We start from the raw sequence: 21,558 nt of genomic DNA on the forward strand, positions 1-21,558 counted from the left end.
CAGAACTGAACGCAATATTCCAAATGTGGTCCAACTAAAGTTCTTTACAGCTGCAAGATGACTTGCCAATTTTTATACTCTATGCCCCGACTATTGAAGGCAAGCGTACTCCACTTGTGTTGCAACTTTCAGAGAACTGTGGACATATAGGCCGAGATCCATCTGGACAATACTTCTCTGGGTTCTGCCACTTACTATATACTTTCCTCCTGCTTTAGGCCTTCCAAAATGCATCGCCTCTCATTTGTCTGGATTAAATTCCATTTCTCCGCACAAGCCTCCAGCCTATCTATATCCTGCTGTATCCTCTAGCTATCCTCCTCACTATCTGCAACTCCCCCGATCTCTGTCATCTACAAACTTACTAAACAGACCACCTACATTCTACTCTAGATAATTTATATACCACATATATGTGGTTTATAATATATCCGGTATAGGCAGCTGGGGTCAAGTGAATCCCTTGAGTATAGGGGGTGTAGGTGTGTACTTAAAAGGGAAATCAAGAGGGCAAAAAGAAGACGAGATAGCTTTGGCAGATAAGGTAAAGGAGAATCCAAAGAGATTCTACAAATATATTAAGGGCAAAAGAATAACTAGGGAGGGAATAATGCCTCTTAAAGATCAACAAGGCCATCTATTTATGGAGCCCTAGGATATGGGGGAGATCTCCTAAAGATATTCTTTGTCAGCATTTACCATGGAGAAAGATATGGAAGCTGGGGAACTCGGAGAAATAAATAGTGATGTCTTGAAAGCAAATCTGATAGACTATGATTTGCAAAATATTGACGTAGCTTCTCAATTAGGTGAAAGAAAACAGCTTACTTTGTTGGGATTTGAACTTTATACCAAATCCCATTGTAAGGAAATTATCAGGGACTAGCCTTATTGGCAAAAAAGACAATCACTAGTACAAACTAGCAAGGCTTATTGGACAAGAAAGATTAATATTTAACATTCAATGGCACAAGGCATGTCTTTCCTATGGATTCCAAGGCCTTTGGAATCTTTTTGGTTCCTGAAACTTCTGGGATCTTCTCCACTCCATCCCTCTGATCTGGTCTCTTCACTCTCAATTCTTGATTCTAATATGCATGCAGAACCCTTTTCGGGTTTTAAGACTTCTAAATTCTATTTTGCTGAATGTTTTCTCTTTCTTTCTCTCCATCTCCGTCTACAATTGCTGCTGAGTGCTGAAGGCAGCTTTCACTTTCTTCTTAAAGCAATTACCTCCACTCCTAATATTGAATTCTAACAGATTTAACACCGACGCCTTGGACCTTGTGACAAATTCCTTGTCTTCTGGATTCTTATAGCAATCCCTAGTCTTTAGTTACATCTAGATTTCTTACAGCAAACCTCAAACCTTTTCTGTTGACTGCCATAACTGCTAGCTCCTCAGTCTCTTCCAGCAACAACCCCATTTTAGCAAGTCTGAGGCTAATGCTACCTCCTGGCAACCTCCCTGTTCTTCTACCCTTTCCTAGGCATCCTTTGCAACATGCAGCCCAAGTTTATGTAAGTATAACTAATAAGTTGCCCCAAATATTTGTAACTCCTGAGCATAAGACATTGGAGCAGAACTAGTCCATTCGGCCCATCGAATCTGTTCTGCCATTCGTTGAGATTATGACTGATCAGATACGATAATCTTCAACTCTACTTCCCTGCTTTATCCCCATCGCCTTTGTTTCCCTTACTGATTAAAAATCTTTCTATCTCAGCCTTGAACATACTTGATGACCCAGTCTCCACAGCCCTCTGCAAAAAAGAATTCCACAGATTCACTACCCCCGAGAGAAGAAATTCTTCCCCATCTCTGACTTGAATGGGTGACCCCTTTACTCTGATCCTAGACTCTCCCACAAGAGGAAATGTCCTCTCACTTCCCACTCTGTAAAGCTCCCTAATAATCCTATATATCTCAATCAGGTCACCTCTCATTCTTCTGAATTCCAATGAGTACAGGCCCAATCTACTCAACCTCTACTCATAAGAAAATTCCTTCATACCAGAGATCAACCTAGTGAACCTTCTCTGGATTGTCACCATATCTTTCCTTAGATAAGGGATCAAAGCTAGTCAGTGTTTCAAGTGTATTCTAACTTGTGCCTTGTATAGTTTTAACAGGACTTATCCATTTTTATACTCCACTCCATTTGAAATAAAAACCAATATTCAATTTGCCTTCCTTATTACCTACTGAACTTGCATGCTAACTTTTGTGATTTTTGCACAACGATCTGCAAATCTCTCTGTGCTACAGTCTTTTTCCATTAAAATAATATTCCACTCCTTTATTCTTCCTAACTAAGTACTCACTTCACATTTTTCTACATTGTATTCCATCTGCCAAGTTTTGGCCCACTCACCTAAACTGTCTTATGTCCTTCGATTAACTCTGTCATCTCCACCACTTGCCTTCTCACCTATTTTTGTGTCATCTGCAAACTTGGCAATAGTACATTCACTTCACTTGTCCAAGTCACTAATATATATTGTAAATAATTGTGGCCCCACTACTGATCCCTCTGGCACTCGGGAAGCATTGGCCTAGTGGTATTATCACTAGACCATTAATCGAGAAACTCAGCTAATATTCTGGAGACCCTAGATCGAATCCTGCCACGGCATATGGTGGAATTTGATTTCAATAAAAAATATCTGAATAAAATAATCTACTGATGACCATGAAACCATTATCGATTGTTGGCAAAAACCATTTGGTTCACTAATGTCCTTCAAGGAAGGAAATCTGCTGCCCTTACCTGGTCTGGCCTACATGTTACTCCAGAGCCTTATGAATGCGGTTGACTCTCAGCTGCCCTCCAAGGGCAATTAGGGATGGGCAATAAATGCTTTATTTGTAACTCCTGAGCATAAGACATTGGAGCAGAACTAGTCCATTCGGCCCACCGAATCTGTTCTGCCATTCGTTGAGATTATGACTGATCAGATACGATAATCTTCAACTCTACTTCCCTGCTTTATCCCCATCACCTTTGATTCCCTTACTGATTAAAAATCTTTCTATCTCAGCCTTGAACATACTTGATGACCCACTATTGATGACTGCACTATTTGTAACCCCCACAGAGTTTCACTGGCTGTCTTGTCTGGAGACAATACACATCTTTTTAGCCTGTCTTGATGCTCTCTCCACTCATGCTGTTTTGTTTCTTAAAGACTTGATTAGTTGTAAGTATTCGCATTCCAACCATTATTCATGTAAATTGAGTTTGTGTCTTTATATGCTCTGTTTGTGAACAGAATTCCCACTCACCTGAAGAAGGGGCTTGCAGCTCCGAAAGCTTGTGTGGCTTTTGCTACCAAATTAACCTGTTGGACTTTAACCTGGTGTTGTTAAACTTCTTACTGTGTTTACCCCAGTCCAACGCCGGCATCTCCACACAATAAATGCTTACCAGCCAGCAACGCCCATGTCCCACAGATGAATAAAAAAAAGCTCAATGAGTTACAGGTTGCCATCCTGACAATGCCCTTCGTATCCCAACTCTTTTCTATCAGTTAGTCAATTCTCTATCCATGCTAATGTACTCTCCCCAACACTTTGGGCTCTTACCTTTTAAGTAGCCTTTTGTGTGATACTTTGTTGAAGCTTTTTGGGTATCCAAGTATATTCCATCTACTGGTTCCCCTTTATTTATCCTGCTCCTTACCACCTCAAAGAATTATAATAGATTTGTCAGACATGATTTCCCCTTCATGAAGTCATGCTGACTCTGTTTGGTTATATTATGTATTTCTAAATGTTTTGCTATTACATCCTTTATAATGGACTCTTAACATTTTCCCAATGACAGAATTTAAGCTGGCCTACAGTTACCTGTTTTTTGTCTCCCTCCTTTTTTGAATAGGGTGTTACATTGGCAGTTTTGCAATCCTTTGGGACTTTTACAGAATTTAAACACGATTTGAAAAATTACGACCAGTGCATCCACTATCTCTGTCACTACTTTCTTTACTATCCTGGGATGCAAGCCAGGGGACTTAGCAGTCTTTTGCCCCATTATTTCTCTTGTACTTTTTCTCTGGTGATAGTTATTGTATGCAGAAGAGATTGACTGGGAGTATACCATGGATTGTGATTATGTGGATAAACTGGAGAAGCTGGAGTTGTTTTGCTTCGAAGGTTTGAAGGAGATTTGATAGAGGTATTCAAAACGATTAATAATTTTGATAAATAAGGAGGCATTAAAGTGATGGCAGATAGGTCAGTAACCAAAGAACATAGATTTAAAGTGATTGGCAAAGGTATCAGAGGTGACATGAAGAAACTGTTTTTTTAAAACAATAAGTTTTCTTCTGCAATTTGCCATCTGAAAGTGTAAAAGCAGATTTCTGACCATAATGTTCAAAATTGGAATGGATGTATAAAGTTGAAGTAAAAACGATGCAGAGCTATGAAGAAAGATCAGGGAAGTTGGTATCTCTATTGAAGCACTAGCATAGGCACAATTGATCGAATGGCCACCTTTTATACTGTATTTTTTTGCATGTTTCTTTTAAAGAGAGCTCCTTCGCTTGCTTCTCCGTGCAGCAATCAAGGCAAATCAGGAAACTAATGTGTAGGAATCCAAATCATTTTGAGAGCAACCTGAGTGGTGGCAGCTGTTGTTCACATTTGCCATCTCTGAAGACTATCTGCAATCCAGATAGGACAGTTTCTAGAACCAGGAAGGGCAAAGACCTCTTGTTTTGAATATATATCCTGTTAACATCTGACATCTTTTACCGAATAATATGTATCCCTCAGTCAGTAGACTGGGCCTGTACTCATTGGAGTTTAGAAGGTTGAGGGGAGATCTTACAGAGACATATAAGATAATGAAGGGGCTAGACAGGGGAGAAGCAGCGAGGTTATTTCCACTTACAATGGAAACAAGAACTAGGGGACATAGCCTCAAAATACGGGGGAATCAATTTAGAACAGAGTTGAGGAGGAACAACTTCTCCCAGAGGGTAGTGAATCTTTGGAATTCTCTACCCAATGAAGCAGTAGAGGCTACCTTGTTAAATGTGTTTAAGTCACAGATAGATAGATTTTTAACCATTAAGGGAATTAAGGGTTATGGGGAGCGGGCGGGTAAGTGAAACTGAACCCACTATCAGATCAGTCGTGATCTTATTGAATGGCAGAGCAGGCTTGAGGAACTAGATGGCCTACTCCTGCTCCTATTTCTTATGTTCTTAATATCATTTTCTCCTTGTATTGTTGCTTGTGGGAGTTTACTGTTTTTAAATTGTCTATTGGGTTTCCTACATTGGTCACGACATTCAAAAATACTTAATTAGCTGTAAAGCGCTTTGAGACGTCTGGTAGTTGTGAAATGCACTTTATAAATGCGAGTTGTTCTTGCTTGATTTTTATTTGATCGTAAATGGGATCTATGCTCATTCACCCTACTTTTTTATTCATTTGTGGGACATGAACTGAATGGCTTGCTAGGCCATTTCAGAGGGCAGTTGAGAGTCAACCACATAGTTGTTATTCTGGAGTCACATGTAGGCCAGACCAGTTAAAGACAGGAGGTTACCTTCCCTGAAGGACATTAGTGAACCAGATGGATTTTCCTGACAATCAGCAATGGTTTCATGGTCATCAGTAGATCCTTAATCCCAGACATTTTTTATTGACTACAAATTCCACCATTTGCTGTGGCGGGATTCGAATCCAGGTCCCCAGAAAATTAGCTGAGGTTCTGGATTAATAGTCTAGCAATAATACCACTGGGCCATTGCCTCCCTACTGCATCTACAAAAATGTATCGTCCATCATGTAGCTAATAATTTTCCCTCAACGTAAGCTGTTGTTAACAAAACTGCTTACCAGTATAGACATGTTTATCATTTGTGCTTATGTGAATAAAATACTTGCGTCATTGCCTACCTTAGTGTTCAATTTAACTGAGACAACTTCACTTAGTCCACTGTCTCAATCAGGAAATACTGGTAATGCTCAGCCGATCAGGCAGCACCTGTGGAGAGAAAGAGTTAATAAAAACAGGCATAGCTAGGACCCATATGGGTGCCAGGGACCCGGGTTTAATTCCCAGCTTGGGTCACTGTCTGTGTGGATTTGCTCCGGTTTCCTTCCACACTTTAAAGATGTGCGGCTTAGGTTGATTGACCATGCTAAATTGCTACTTAAGGCCTGATTTTTACCATCGTGTTGCATCTGTTTTCGGGCGCGAAAACTTGGTAAGGTCAGGCATGAGGCGAGTAGCATGATCCATGCCGGTTCCCCCTTTGCCAAGACCCAAAAATGCATTTAAGTTGACTTAATGGGCTGCACGCCCAATTTTAGCGGCACTTACCCCTTTACCACTGCGTTCGCCCATCTGGAATCGGCACGCAACATGCTCAATATAAGTCCGATTCGGGCACTCCATCAGTGAGGGTTAGTGAGGAGGTAAGTGCCTAGTGTCCGACAGCTCTCTGCTTGAGATCAGTGGGGGTGAAAGGGGGTAGAGGCCCGTGATCAGTCTGGGGGGTGGGGGGATAAGGGGGTCAGTAATGTTGCGGGGTGGAGCAATGTCTGTGGGGGCCAGGGGGACACATTTATCCGGCCCAGGAGGGATGTGGCAGGGGAGCAGCATTCTATCATTTTTTTCTTCGCGTGCGCAGTTAGAGGCGCTGATCGGAGCTGCAGGGATTTGGGCACGTTAAGCCCCGCCCACAGGCTTGTGCAGCGCAATTTGGACTCGCTGATATTTTTGCAGGCAGAGTGCGTATGGGGGTGCCACAGAACGGGTCTAAAAGTCGGATCTGAAACACTCCCAGTTTCAAGTCCGCCCAGCACTTAAAATCAAAATGGTAGGGCCCTTAGTGTCAGGGGGATTGGCAGGGTAAATACATTTTGGTCATGGGGATAGGCCCTAGGTGGGATTGTTGTCGGTGCAGGCTCGATAGGCTGAATAGCCTCCTTCTGCAATACAGGGATGCTATGTTATGATTCTAGGACCTGAATGGAATTGAAGGTGAAATTGTTCAACGAGAGAACAAATTCAGCTGGTGGGGGAGAGTGATGGTCGATGAAAACTGGTTGAGCCTCATTTCAAGGAAAAACTGAAGGCAATTGGACCATCCTGGTGGGGAATGGAGATGTAGAGAGATTGGACGTCCAAGGTAATGTAATGATTGGAGCCAGGAAATTGGAAACTAGTCAAAAATTGTGGGGAAGAGGAGACAGAAAGTTGTTGGTGGTTCTTTTTAATTTATAACGTTTGTATTACTGCATCATCTTTTGGGGACCACTGAGTGGTTTAGCCATATTTGACTCCAGCTCCATAAGGTTAAATATACCTAATGCATTGGGTTAGCACACCATCCTTTCACTGGACTTAAACAAGTAGAAAAGAAAGTTTCCCATTTCCTGTTGTAAGGATTCTACCAGAAATATGAGACATGTAAGTTCAACAAGAGAGAATCATCATATCGCCTTGGTATTCAATGGCATTAGCACCGTTGAATTCCCCCACTCAAAATCCTGGGAGTTACCATTGACCAGAAACTCAACCAGAACAGTCATATAACTAACTATGCCTATAAGAGCAGGGCAGAGGCTGAGGATTCTGCAGCGTGTAATTCACATCCTGACTCCCCAAAGCCTATCCACCATCTACAAGTCACAAGACAGGAGCGCGATGAAATACTCTCCACTTGCCTGGATGCATGCAGCTCCATTAACACTCACGGAACTCAACACCATCCAGGAAAAAGGAGCCCAATTGATTGGCATCCCATCCATCACCTCAAATGCTCTGCAGCATCTCACCAAGGCTCTTTCAACAGCACCTTCCAATCCTGAGACCTCTACCATCTAGAAGTGCAAGGGCAGCAGATACATGGGAACACTACCATCTGCAAGTTCCCCTTCAAGCCACACACCACCCTGACTTGGAACTATATTGCTGTTCCTGGGTCAAAATCCTGGAACTCCCTCCCAATCAGTAATGTTGGTGCATCTACACCACATGGATTGCAGCAATTCAAGAAGGGTGCTCACCAGCACTTTTTGAAAGGCAATTGGGGATGAGCAAAAAGAAATGCTGGCCTCATCAGCATAAACTATCATGTCCTGTGGAAGAATTTTAAAAAATCAACTTAGTTTCTAGTTAATTAAGGGTTTCAGCGCACAAATTCTCCAATTGACATAGAAATTGGTAATGTTAAAGAGGTGTTACAGTGTGAAAAAATGGTGTCATACAACTGCAGAAGATGCCCCTATGTGTTTTCAATGAAGCTATATGCCTGGAGTAGAGGAACACTAGCTCCACTTTGTCTAACTTTGATGTTGATACTGCACAGCTTTCAAGTCCAGCATTTCTCAACTTATTGACTGCACAAGTTTGTCAAGACTTAAGAATATTTCTATTCTGTATAGAATCATCGAGTGTTCAATGCATTTGGCCAATACTCCAGTCTGATCTATGTCAGAGTGATGTATGCTGTTTCTCCATGCTCTTTGAATTTGTTTCAAGTGAATTATTCCTCCTTGAATGTCATGAGTGGGTCAGATTCAAACCACTTGTAATATTTCATTCCCTATTGTAATGGGATTAGAGGCTGGTGATTCTGTAGCTCACTTTCTGGCTCTTCAAAGCCTATCCACCATCTACTAGGCATAAGTCAGCCAGAAAAAGTTACATCTTCAACAGCACACGAGAAGCTCAACACCATCCCAGGTAATGCAGCCAGCTTAACTGACACCCTATCAGCCACCTTAAGTATTCGCTCCCTCCATCTGTGGCACACATTGTCTGTGTGTGTATCATCTCGGAGATGCATTGCAGTAACTTGCCAAATCACCTTTGAAATGTATGATCTCTGACACCTGGAAGAACAAGGACAAACGACACATGGAAAGATATTACATGCAATTCCCCCCCCCCCCCCCCCCTCAAGTTGCACACCATCATGTCATAGAACTATATCACCATTCCTTCACTGTCACTGGGTCAAAATCCTGGAATTCTCCTCTTAACAGCACTGTATGTACACGCAGACCACATGGATTGCAGTGGTTCAAGAAAGTGACTCAAGTCAAGTTACGCAAGTAAAATTGTACTAAATTACCACATTGTTATTTACTTTGCTTAACTGAAATTAGGTGGTTAATGCAGAACTTTTAGTAGCTGTGAAAATAACTTCAAATTATTGGGAGTAAACTATTTTTATGGAAGTGTCTATGGATTGCAGTTTATAGGCAAATGAGGCAAATAATTCCTTGGTAATTCAATGTGTGAGCCTTGAATCTTATTTTGAAGTTTTGCCGTTTATTTTGTGTAATGATACTGCAACATTTTATTTTGCTGTAAATAGTGATGGACTTTCTAATGCTTGTCTTTAACATTCTCTGCAGAATGACGAAGGAAAGAAAACCAAAGTCTATCATATAGCCAGAGAAATCATGAGCTCAGAGAAAGTGTAGGTATCGTGTTGATTTTGACATTTAAAAGTTGCAGCAGAGTTTGAATAATCTCCATTCCTGTGTAAACGAATAACGCTATGGATTTTTTGTCAACAGATTTGTGGATGTTTTGAAGCTCTTGCACATTGTGAGTAATTGATTTTCTGCTTTTCTAATTCCAGTCTTTTATGCTCTTTGAAATGAGTAGATGAAAGAACTTGGTTAGAACAGGTGGCCTATATAGACTGTGTTGTACAATAAAGTGTCTGCAATAAGATCCTCTTCTGCAGTGCAGTGCTTTAGTGTCACCATAAAAAATGAACTTAAATAGACTTTGAATAACATTCTGGTCCTCTACTTTTGAGAAATAGTTTTTGGTATGTGCTGGTCAGCTGTCGCATATTTGAAGAAATGTGTGGTTGCCCATGAACAACAGTGAAAAGGATTTAATACGCATTTTAGACATGTGTGAGGGAAGTAGCTGGCCACCTGTCAATGCCTTCCATTTTTGTGTTACTGTATCATCTGGTAGTCTTTAATCACATGCTACTTCCCAGTGTTAGCAAAACAAACCATTGACTTTCCAAAGGGTGAATTGCAAAGATATCATTGCTACATTGAATGCAAAACCACTGGATCCAAAAATAACTCTGCCTTTTACTGTGATAGGTTGTACATTGCTTGGGTCAGCAGTTCAGAATTGTTTGCTTGCTTTCTTCAGAAATTTTTTTTGAATAGTTAGTCATTTTGAATAGTTAGTCATTTAGACAGTGGTTTTTTAAAGTCTGGTTATAGTTCTGAAAGAATAGTAATTTGTATGATGCAATGTCAGCCAGTTCAAAACTGCAAAATCTCTACTACTTAAAAGTATTTATGTTGGCATGATTGATTCCAGAGATGAGGGGTTTGTCGTATGAAGAGAGATTGAATAGCTTAGGCTTATACTCTCTGGAATTTAGAAGAATGAGGGGAGATCAAATTGAGGTATACAAGATGGTAAAAGATATGGATAAAGTAGACGTGGAGTTGATGCTTTCTCTTGTGGGGCATTCTAGGACAAGAGGATAAGGGGTAGCAAATTTAAAACACAGTTGAGGAGAAATAACTTCTCCGAAAGGGTTGTGAATCTATGAAATTCGCTACCCCAAAGTGTGGTGGATGCTGGGACAATGAGTAAATTTGAGGAGTTAGACAGATTTTTAATTGATAATGGTTGAAGGGTTATACGGAGAAGGCAAGAAAATGAGAATGAGGACCATATCAGCCATGATCGAATGGCGAAGCAGACTCGATGGGCCGAATGGCTTAATTCTGCTCCTTTATCTTATAAACTTTTAAGATGTGCTCAAGCACAAACTGTGGAAGCAGTTTTATATATTGAAAAGTAGTGATATGGGGGATTGTCAGTAAATCTCCTGGTGGGCCTTTGGAGCACAAATTCCCCTATTGAGCGAGCAGAGGCTCGCCCAATATGAAAGGAGCAGGAGGAGTTTAAAACCAACTGTCTCTACCCTGACCGGGCACTGTAAGTCTCCGGGCTTTGACTTTGGCTGCAGAAGCCATGCTTTATTTTGTATGCAAGCAAAGCGTGCTGGTGACGGAAGACTAGCCTTAGCGAGATTATAACATTGACAATGTGTAAAGAGAATTTATTAATGTCACAAGTAGACTTATATTAACACTGCAATGAAGTTGCTGTGAAAATCCCCTAGTTGCCACACTCTGGTACCTGTCCGGATACACTTAGGGAGTATTTAGCATGGCCAATACACCTAACCAGCACCTCTTTGGAACTGTGGGAGGAAATCAGAGCACCCGGAGGAAACTCATGCAGACACAGGGAGAACGTGCAGACTCTGCACAGACAATGACCCAAGCTGGGAATCGAACCCGGGTCCCTGGTGCTGTGAGGCAACAGTGTTAACCACTGTGTCACCATGCCACCCAATGAGGAGTAAAATGAGTTTTTTTTTCTTCCCTACGGACAACCTTCACCATTAAGACAAATTATTCTCCTCTGCGAAGAAAAAGATGTGCCTCTTTGGTAAACTTGAAACCTATGATGCAATCATAGAAGACTGGGCCCATCACGCACTGTGCATGCGTTACTACTTCCGGGCTAATAATATCAATGGAGATGAAAAGCAGAAGTAATCTTGTTGATGGAGTGTGGGATCCCAACATTCAGCATGATAAAAGTCTGACCTATCCAGATGCCCCTGATTTGAAAACCTTTAATGAGTTAGTAGGCTTGGTTAAAGAGGTACTAGGAACCAAAGCTGTCTAGCAGGTGAACCCCGGGGAATCTGTCACTGAATTTTTGACTATATTACAAAAATTGACAGAGCACAGAGTTTGGGCACCCCAAACAACATGTTGCAAGATAGCTTTGTATGTGGAATTACCAAACCTTGCTGGTGCCTACAAGGCAAATCAAGACCTAGATGCAAAAGAACCCAATCCTGTGTGGGTGGCATGGTGGCTAGCATTGCTGCCTCACAGTGCCTGGAACCAGGGTTGATTCCAGCCTTTGGTGACTGTCTGTGTGGAGTTTGCATGTTCTCCCTGTGGCTGCATGAATTTCCTCTGGGTGCTCCCGTTTCCTCCCACAGTCCAAAAATGTGCTGATCAAGTTGGTTGGCCACGCTATTTTGCTGCTTAGGAGGATTGGCAGGGTCAATACTTGGGGTTACGGGGAATAAAGCCTGTTGAAGAGTCGGTGCAGACTCAATGAGCTGAATGGCTTCCATCTGCACTGTAGGGATTCTAAAATAATTCTAATTAAATTAAAAGACATGATTCTGAATGGCAGATTCAGAGGCCAACCTGCAGATGAAATTAAACCCGTTCTGACGAAGAAAGATGTGATTCTCTGGGTCCAGTGTCCTTCGCCCAGGACAATGTCTGATGCACTGTGAAATAGCGAAAATGAAAGTGCTAGCCAGGAACGATATATAGGCCCATCCTTGATGTAGATGTTATAGACTTCTCCGTTCAATTTGAAAGGAGTAGCAGGAGTTTAAAACCAGTTGCCTCTGTCTGAACCGGGCTCTGTAGGTCTCCATGCTTTGACTTGTCTACTGTAGCCACAGAAGCGGCACTTTATTCACTGTGTAAATAAAGGGTGTTGGTGGTGTAAGACTGGCCTCGACAAAATTATTATAAATAGATATGAACTTGATGTTTGACAGCACAGTGATTCAGTTCTGTTCGCTGGATCATAGAAATGCATATATATTTTTGGTGAAAATTTGAGTAAATGATAAATGTTGCTCTAATCAGATCTCCTCCTTGACATTTGTTCCTCTAAAACTTGAAAATGTTCAGAACCCAATGACCAAAATGAATGGTCGCATATCTCCCAATATTAGTGAAGTTCTAATGTTCATATAACTCTTTCATCTTCATTATTGTATTTCCACATCACATGTTTTAATGGGTGATATTTTAAATAATTGTTGTAACAGGGCCTGAAGCAGATGGGAGGTGGGGAATCTGTGGGTGATGAACTAAGAATTGGAACCAATTTGGGAAGGGGAAAAAATGACATTTCCAAGTAGTTCTCTGTGCATACATATCCAGTATTGACCCACATGACTACCCATGCTGGCAAGTCAGGGTTATGTTAGTGCATACATGTAAGCCATTAACACACCACACCCCGTTGTCAGCATTTTGATAGCCTGCTCTGTGTCAACATGTGCTGACGAAAACCGACCACAGACCGCCTGTAGGTGTCCCACGGACGTAGTTTGGGAACCTGTGTTGTGGAAGGTCGAATGCCTCTGAGATGAGGGATAGGTGTTTGATGTGGAAAGTCACTATTGAGGTGATATGGCAAATAATGCTCTGATTTGTTCAAAATTTAGATATATTTTTTGTTTTCCTATTCAGATAGAAATATTCACAGTTAACCAGAAATGTAATTTTGTGTGTTTATGAACCTGGTTCAACATCTCACATTTGCACCACCAATGTTATTGCATCATTCAAGTTATATTGTAATTGAAGTTTGAGGAACGATTTGCGTTTGGTTTTCAATTTTAGAGGTGCACTTGTGATTAAAATATAAATTATACATGTAAAATGAAGATCTAAGAATAAAATTTTATTGAGAAGTGTAGCTGTGGTAGAAAAATGTGAAAGAATCTGAAGTTGCACACAATTTGAATGTGAAAATTTCAAATCCCAATTTTGAACCATTTCAGGTCTGTTATTTGTACTCTAAAACCGATAAGGAAATTTTCCTCTATACCTTGGGAATTGGTTATCTTCAGGCATAGGTTAAAGAAAAACATGCCAGGTCTTTGCTCTTCTGTATCCCACTGAGATTCCTATGGTTTCTCCACAGGACGGAAATACATCTGCATATGTACTAGGCTCAGTATTTTAATAACAAATAGAAACATGTTTTCTATTGACTATGTTGCTGCCCACTCCAGCACAGGGATGTTCATATATGACACTTGGACGTTCTCACAGATATCCCAGGGGAAGTCCAAACATAGACAGAAAAAACAACTTTCTTAGCCCTCTCCCAATAGCAGTGAGATTGTTGTATTTTTAGCAAGAGTAGATTTCATCTAGCAGTTGGTTATGAATTGTCTCCAGTGCTGATTTTTTTTTCCATACCATTCGAAGGTAACATTTTTTGGATTTAGCTTGCATGTAAGGTGTAAGATCTTGTAATTCACTATACACTTGTCATGTTATTGTGTGGTCTTACATTGCAAAATAATCTAGATTTTTTTTTCCCTTGGCTTGTGTCATCAACCTGTTAATGAACCTGATTCGCAATTACTATTAGCAGTGTAATTAAATACCATTTTAGTGATTTTTCTGTTCATCAACTTAAACTTACTGCTTTCATCCATAAGATGAGCAAAACCAAAAGGACATAGAAATACATAAAAGCCATCTATAACTGCATTTACCCTCCATGCAGTTTACCCACCCTAATGATCTCAACCCCCTTTTCTTAATCTAGTCTTGAATCTTAACATAGTTTCTGCTTCGACCACTAATTCTCAGTGTTTTATAGTCTCACAACTCTGTGCAAAAAAGACGATCCTGTTCCATATTCTAAATCTCTTGTATTTCATCTTTTATTTGTGGCCCTTCACTCTTGATCCCTCCACAGCTTGTAGAAGTCTCCTATTTGCTATAACCCACCCTTTGGTAATTTAAGACTCATCATATTCCCTTCCAATAAAGAAGATCCAATTTTTGAAACTTTCTTATTTATAAGCAGGTTAAATCTGAAAATTCAAACTTTACATATTCCCGCAACTAGGTTACAATTTTATACCCTTTATCTGTATTTTTATGATAAAATGCAATAATAAATCAAGAGATTTAAATATTGAAAACAGCTTTGTTTTTTTCCGTTCATCTGGATTCCGACAGGATTTCCGGGATTCAGTGATCCAATCTTCAAGACAGTATGGAAAACAAGTGATTGAAGATAAGGTCTTGAATCAGATCCTGTACTACCTGCCACAGCTGTATGAACTAAATCGGGGTTTGCTGCGAGAACTGGAAGAGAGAATGGCACACTGGTAATGAATCTTTCAGCATCATGTTTGGTTGATAAAATCTATTCCTTGACTGGCATAAACATTTGCATCTAATCAATATCATAACAGGAATGAATTATGAAGACAGTTGAAGAAATATGGGCTTTTCAGTCTTGAAAGGAGGTCACTGAGAGATGACAATGTAAATTAGTAACCAGGACATTTCAAAATAAACAGTGACAGTAAGATGAGGAGTACGAGTGAGTTGGGGGCTGATGTAATGTCAAACACCAGTAATCCGAGACCCAGGTAATAATTTGGGCACGTGTTCAGATCCCACCACAGCGGCTGGTGGAATTTGAATTTGATAAATCTGGAATATAAAGCTGGTCTCAATAATGGTGATGATGATGAGTATAATCAATTGTTGTAAAAGCCGAGCTGGTTTACTAAGTGTCCTTTAGAGAAGGAAATCTGCCGTTCTCACTTGGTCTGACTTTCAGATTCACAGCAATGTGGCTGATTCTTAACTGCCCTCTGAAATGACCTAGCAAGCTACTCCATTCAAAGGCTATTAGGAATGGGCAACACCTTGCCAGCAATGTCCACATCCCACGAAAGAATAAAGAAAAAGTCTAGTTCAAGCCGATATAAAGATCATTTAGCACTGTTCTTGGTCAAGGTTCGGAGGCCGTCTCTAACGATGATTCTCTCATGATTCAGTAGATTGGGTGGAAGAGGAAGGCCATGCTTATTTTATAGTCTGAGATAGGGAGACTGCGTAATCCCAAGTTCTTTAGACATTTGAATTTAGCTGCAGTGAACAAAAATTTTAACTATTCTCAAATGGGTGATGAGATACAACACCACAAACAACTTGCCATCTTGCAAGTCTACAAGGAGCAGTCCACATGAGCTGTGCAATTCTAAAACATTCACAGTGACCATCAAGTGGTTTTCAGAAAATATTGGATGGACAATAAGTCCTGGCCTAGCCTGTAATGTCCACATTCCATGAACAATTTTTTAAAAATGTGACTTGCTGGTGGATAAATACTAAATCAAAGATTAATTAGCAACTTGACATATATATAATAAAATGGGATCATTTATTTAAGTTTCCAGTGTGGTGCCTGAGGCTCCATGGTATGCATCTGTGAAGTCCACAAAAAATGAAACTGATCACTTTCATTTTAATAAATTGCTGCATTGGGCTTTTTGTATTTGTTTATGTTGCACAGTCAATGACCCTTTTGCATTATATCTTGCAAAAATCTGAAAATGTTACAAATAACAAACAAATCTATTAGCTTCTGAAAAGATGATAAGGGTGAACATTTTGTCAGGATGCACCTCAAGTGTTCACCATTTTTCCTCCCCAGATATTGGTGAAGCTGCTGTACAAGTCTAGCATTTTATCTTTATTTTATATTTCCAGATTTCACAGTTTTTCTTTTATTCACCTCAGTAATCTTAAAAATTAAGCATTCAGTTGAATTCTGTTCTCATTCCAACAGATATACCAAAATAAATTGAAGTGCACTATTACTGTATTGAGGAGTTGGAACTTTTCAAACAACTGTGCGTGTTCTGAGATAGAAAGAAAGAGATTTACTTGTACTATAGGATGCTAGCATGGTCCACCACTAGTTCAAAGAAAGATCAGCTTGTTTGCAGAAGACCAGCTCTTTCACAGAAGAATCACAGAATTCCTACGGTGCAGGAGGAGGCCATTCGGCCCACTGAGTCTGCACTGACAACAATCCCACCCAGGCCACATCCCCACATATTTTACCCTGCTAGTCCTCGTGACACTAAGGGGCAATTTACCATGAGCAAATCCACCTAACCTGCACATCTTTGAACTGTGGGAGGAAACCCATGCAGTCACCCGAAGCTGGAATCGAAACCAGGTCCCTGGCCCTGTGAGGCAGCAGTGCTAACCACTATGCTGCCATGATGTTGTGGGTACAATACCTAGTTACACAACTGAGAACAGGTGAAACTTGTCTGTGGAAGATAAGTAGCTTCAAATGGTGAGAGTCTGGGATTTATATACAGTTTCCCCCAGTATAGGATCTTGCTCTTTTAAAAATAAGCAAGTCTTCCTTTCACAGCTAATTTATTGAATCACAAGATAAATATTACCAAGGACCTCCAAAACTTCAAGCAACCAATCTTCATGGGTACATAATACCTATACAATTCTGGAGTTTTGTTTTAGGGTATTTGCAGCTGTGTCTGACCTAATTAGCTAGCACCTGTGGCACACAATTATAGCAGCAGTTGCTAAACAGCAAGAGTGGAATTCCTTTCCAGTTTTGAACTGTTAAATATCTCCATTGCTAACACAGCTGAGATTGTCTTGCTCAATATAGACTAGAGGCTGAACTTGCCATCTGTTTTGATTATATAGTGAGTGCTACTTCACATTGATGCATGTATTCACTGAACCATGGAGAGAGGCTGAAGCAACCTCTTCCTGTGTATCAACAGCAGATCTACGTTAACATTACCAATTTTGTCCTTTTTAAATAAATTAATTGCTTTTATTTCTGTTCCACATTACCAAAATAATTCTGTAGGGATGAGCATCAGAGAATTGCTGATATCTTCATGGAGAAGGGGCCATACCTCAAGATGTACTCAACCTATATCAAAGAGTTTGACAAGAATGTTTGTTTGTTGGATGAACAGTGCAAGAAGAACCCAACCTTTGCTGCTATAGTTAAAGAATTTGAGGTAATAAGTATTTTTAAAATTAGTGTCAAATTTATCATTTCTGTGGTGTAGACACATCACGTGAAGAGTCAATAACGTGCGCTGTCTCCAAAATGCATCATCCAAAATACTCAGATGGTTTTACAGCTATTATTAACTGGTTTATGAATCTTCTTGTCTAGAAAATTTCAGGCTTCTGTTTTCTTTCAGATGAGCTCTCGCTGCGCAAACCTGGCACTCAAACATTACCTGTTAAAACCTGTCCAGAGGATTCCACAGTACAAGCTGCTCCTGACAGGTATTGTTACTTCATTATTCTCTGTTAAATCTGTTACCTCTGTTAAAGAGAAGCGTCTAAAAATGTTATGCTAAATGCTTCATATTTTTGTATTTGTTTACTTACAATATAATGGATGTAATTTAGTTTCTTCTTGAATTAAGCTTGCAAACTAGGCACTACAAATTAGGCATTACTGTATACAACATTCCTTGAGGTGGACCTTGTCAGTCCATAATTATTTAGTGTACTAGGGTAGACAACATTGTAAATACAGGTATTGTATTTGCTGCATACCAAGGTAGGTAAATTTGTTGTTCGAAGTGTAGCCTCTGTCATTATCTAATTAACTTTTAATAAGAGTTTTATATTTCCAGATTGTAATGCATTGAAGCAATGACAAATAATGGAAATTTAAAATTAATAATCTGTTTGAATTAAAGTTAGAAATTGTGCTTTGTATTTTATCTACTTTGTCAAACTACAGAACTGAATGTATATATCATATATAAAGTGACATCCCTGCATATCTTTATTTTTTTTAAATTGCTTATCACAATTCTTTTTTGTATCTTTTTTTCATTCCTCCAACCATTCATGAAACATTTTGTGTCTAGTACAAGAAAATATACAAGAGCAGAGTGGCAGATAAGGTCCTTCTGACTATTTTCCTCCATCAGGGAAAGTGCCACAATTTCATTGGCACCTTACCAGATAGCCACCACCGAGACTGAGTTTGTCCCTTGTGAAAATATAAATTAGAACTTCCACAGTTCTTCAACATGCTGCACTTGAGGGTGTTGAGAAATTGCTTAACACCCTCACAAATGCAGCAGTAACTCTGTCAACATCTGACAGATGAGGTTAATGACTCTGTGATACTCTGAATTGATCCATATCAAAACATTTTGTAATCCAGTATGTGCCCTTTTTAGTTCAGCTTTGACAGCCAAACTTCCATTTCTAATATTCACTAGCCTCCCACCTTACATTAAGAACCCTTTCTGCAATTTGTTCAACCAGTTGTGTGGTTTGACAATCAAATGTTGAAAGCTCACTGCTGTGGTCATTAGGATTTCTATACTTTGTAATCAAACAAGATCTTGATGTTGTGTCAGTACATCAAGAATTAGCCAAGCAATGTGTGCTTGAATGGGAACTTGAAGCAATTGGTTGTTGATCGACATAAATACATACTATATCACAGCCAAAATATATCATCGGTGAAATAGGTTGAGCCTAAGTGGAGACTTGGAGTGAAGGAACATAAAATCATAAATAAGAGGAGTTGGAATAGAATCATAGAAATCCTACAGTGCAGAAGGAGGCCATTCGGTCCATCGACTCTACACCGACAACAATCCCACCTCGGCCTTACTCCCACTACCCACATATTTACCCCACTAATCCCTCTAACCTATACATCCCAGGACATCAAGGGGCAATTTTGCATGGCCAATCAACCTAACTCAGACATTCAGCCCATGAAGCCTGCTCCATCATTACGGATATGATTGCAGTCATAACTCTACTTTCCCTGCCTTTCCCCATTACGCTTAACTCTATTGTAATGGGAATCTGTTTAACGCAATCTTGAATATACTCAATGCCACAGCCTCCACTGATCTTTGAGGAAGAGAATTCCAAAGACTAATGATCCTTTTGAGAGAAGAAATTCTTCCTAATCTCTATCTTAATGGGAGACCCCTTATTTTTATGCTGTTCCCCTTAGTTCTAAATTCCCACTATGGGAAACATCCTCCCAGCATCTATCTGTCAAGCTGTCTCAGAATCGTATATGTTTTGATAAGATCATCTTTCGTTCTCCTCTGAGGAGGGAATCTCATTGAAACTTACAGAATACTGAAAGGCCTGTATATAGTGTATATGGGGAAGATGTTTCCATTAATTGGAAAGACTAGGATCCGAGGCTTCAGCCTCCGAATAAAGGAATGACTCTTTAGAACCTAGATGAGGAGAAATGTTTTCAGCCAGAGGGTGGTAAATCTATGGAATTCATTACCACAGAAGGCTGTGGAGGCCAAGTCATTGAGTGTCTTTATGTCAGATATAGATAGGTTCTTGATTGGTAAGGGAATCAAAGGTTACGGGGACAAGGTGGGCAAATGGGGTTGAGAAACTTATCAGCCGTGACTGAATGGCGGAGCGGGCTGAATGGGCTTGTTCTGCTCCTATATCCTACTGTCTAAACTCCAGTGAGTATAAGATCCAAATTTATTTAGTATTCCATGATATGTTTACGTTGTTGGCAAGGCAAGCGTTTGTTTCCCATCGCTGATTATTGTCATGTTGTGGCACTCGAGCGTCATCAAGTGATTTCAGGTTTTGTTAGAAACAAAAGGTATTTATTGATAAAATAAACTAGGTAGAGGAGTTGCTGCTCTAGGCTGCCCTGGATTTGTGTTCCATTCTTTAGGGTGTTAACTACGTAGCTGCTAGGTGACTCTGCTCGAGAGAGAGCTTCACCCTGTGGTGTGATCATTTACTCCCAGTTCACCATTGGTTCCTCAAGCTAGGTGACTCTCTTCTGCTGTGCTGTCTTAAAGATACAGACACCACATACACAACAACTACCCTTGAGAAGGGTAGTGCTGAACTGTCTTATGAACATGCATACAAACATAGAAATTAAGGAGTAGGCCGCTTGGCTCCTCAAGCCAGCTCCACCATTCAGTAAGATCACAGTTGACCTGATTATAACCTCAAATCCACATACCCGTCTTCTCCTGATAACCTTTCACGCCCTTGCATAATTAGAATCTATCTGGTTCTTGCTTTAAAAAGCTGCCACTGCCTTTTGAGGAAGAGTACCAAAGACTGTCGATCCTCTGAGAGACAAAAATTGTCTTCGTCCCTATCTTAAATGAGTGACTCAATTTTAAACAGTGTCTCTCAGTTCTAGATTCTCCCATAAGAGGAAACGTCCTCTCTACACCAATCCTGTTAAGTCCCCTCGGGATCTAAAAGTCTTATGACTGTCTTATGAACATGCATACAAACATAGAAATTAGGAGTAGGCCACTTGGCCCCTCGAGCCTGCTCTGTCATTCAGTAAGATCATGGCTGATTATAACCTCAACTCCACATTCCCGTCTTCCCCTGATGACGTTTCACATCCTTTCATATTTAGAATCTATCTATTCCTTGTTTCCATGGGAGTTTAGAAGAGTGAGGGGCAGCTAGATAATTATAAGATCCTGAATGATATTGACAAGGATGTTGAAAGGATGGTTCCTTTTGTGAGTGAATCCAGAATTAGGGGGCACTGTTTTAAAATTAAAGGTCACCCTTATAAACAAAGAACAATACAGCACAGGAACAGGCCCTTCGGCCCTCCAAGCCTTCGCCGCTCATGTGCCCAACTAGACTATTCGTTTGTATCCCTCTATCCCCAGTCTGTTCATGTGGCTATCTAGATGAGTCTTAAACGATCCCAGCGTGTCCACCTCAATTACCTTGTTTGGCAGTGCATTCCAGGCCCCCATCACCCTCTGTGTAAAATACGTCCCCCGACATCTGTGTTGAACCTTGCCCCCCTCACCTTAAACCCGTGACCCCTTGTGTTCGTCACTTCCGACCTGGGAAAA

The 21,558-nt window shown here is 40.3% G+C and overlaps 1 protein-coding gene across 3 annotated transcripts in view; it reads left to right on the forward strand.

Annotated features, from left to right (window-relative positions):
- Window positions 1-21,558, forward strand: part of fgd6 (FYVE, RhoGEF and PH domain containing 6) — a 143,560-nt gene that overhangs the window by 42,638 nt on the left and 79,364 nt on the right. For all 3 annotated transcript variants that reach the window (XR_013500150.1, XM_078235230.1, XM_078235231.1), the window contains exons 4-8: window positions 9,389-9,453; window positions 9,554-9,584; window positions 14,843-14,994; window positions 17,538-17,694; window positions 17,884-17,971. Coding sequence is in view for 2 of the 3 variants with exons in the window: in XM_078235230.1 (XP_078091356.1) it covers window positions 9,389-9,453; window positions 9,554-9,584; window positions 14,843-14,994; window positions 17,538-17,694; window positions 17,884-17,971 (493 nt within the window). In the remaining variant the exon portion in view is untranslated. The remainder of the gene's footprint in view (window positions 1-9,388; window positions 9,454-9,553; window positions 9,585-14,842; window positions 14,995-17,537; window positions 17,695-17,883; window positions 17,972-21,558) is intronic.

This window comes from Mustelus asterias, chromosome 19 (assembly GCF_964213995.1).
Source record: "Mustelus asterias chromosome 19, sMusAst1.hap1.1, whole genome shotgun sequence".
Lineage (NCBI taxonomy): Eukaryota > Metazoa > Chordata > Chondrichthyes > Carcharhiniformes > Triakidae > Mustelus > Mustelus asterias.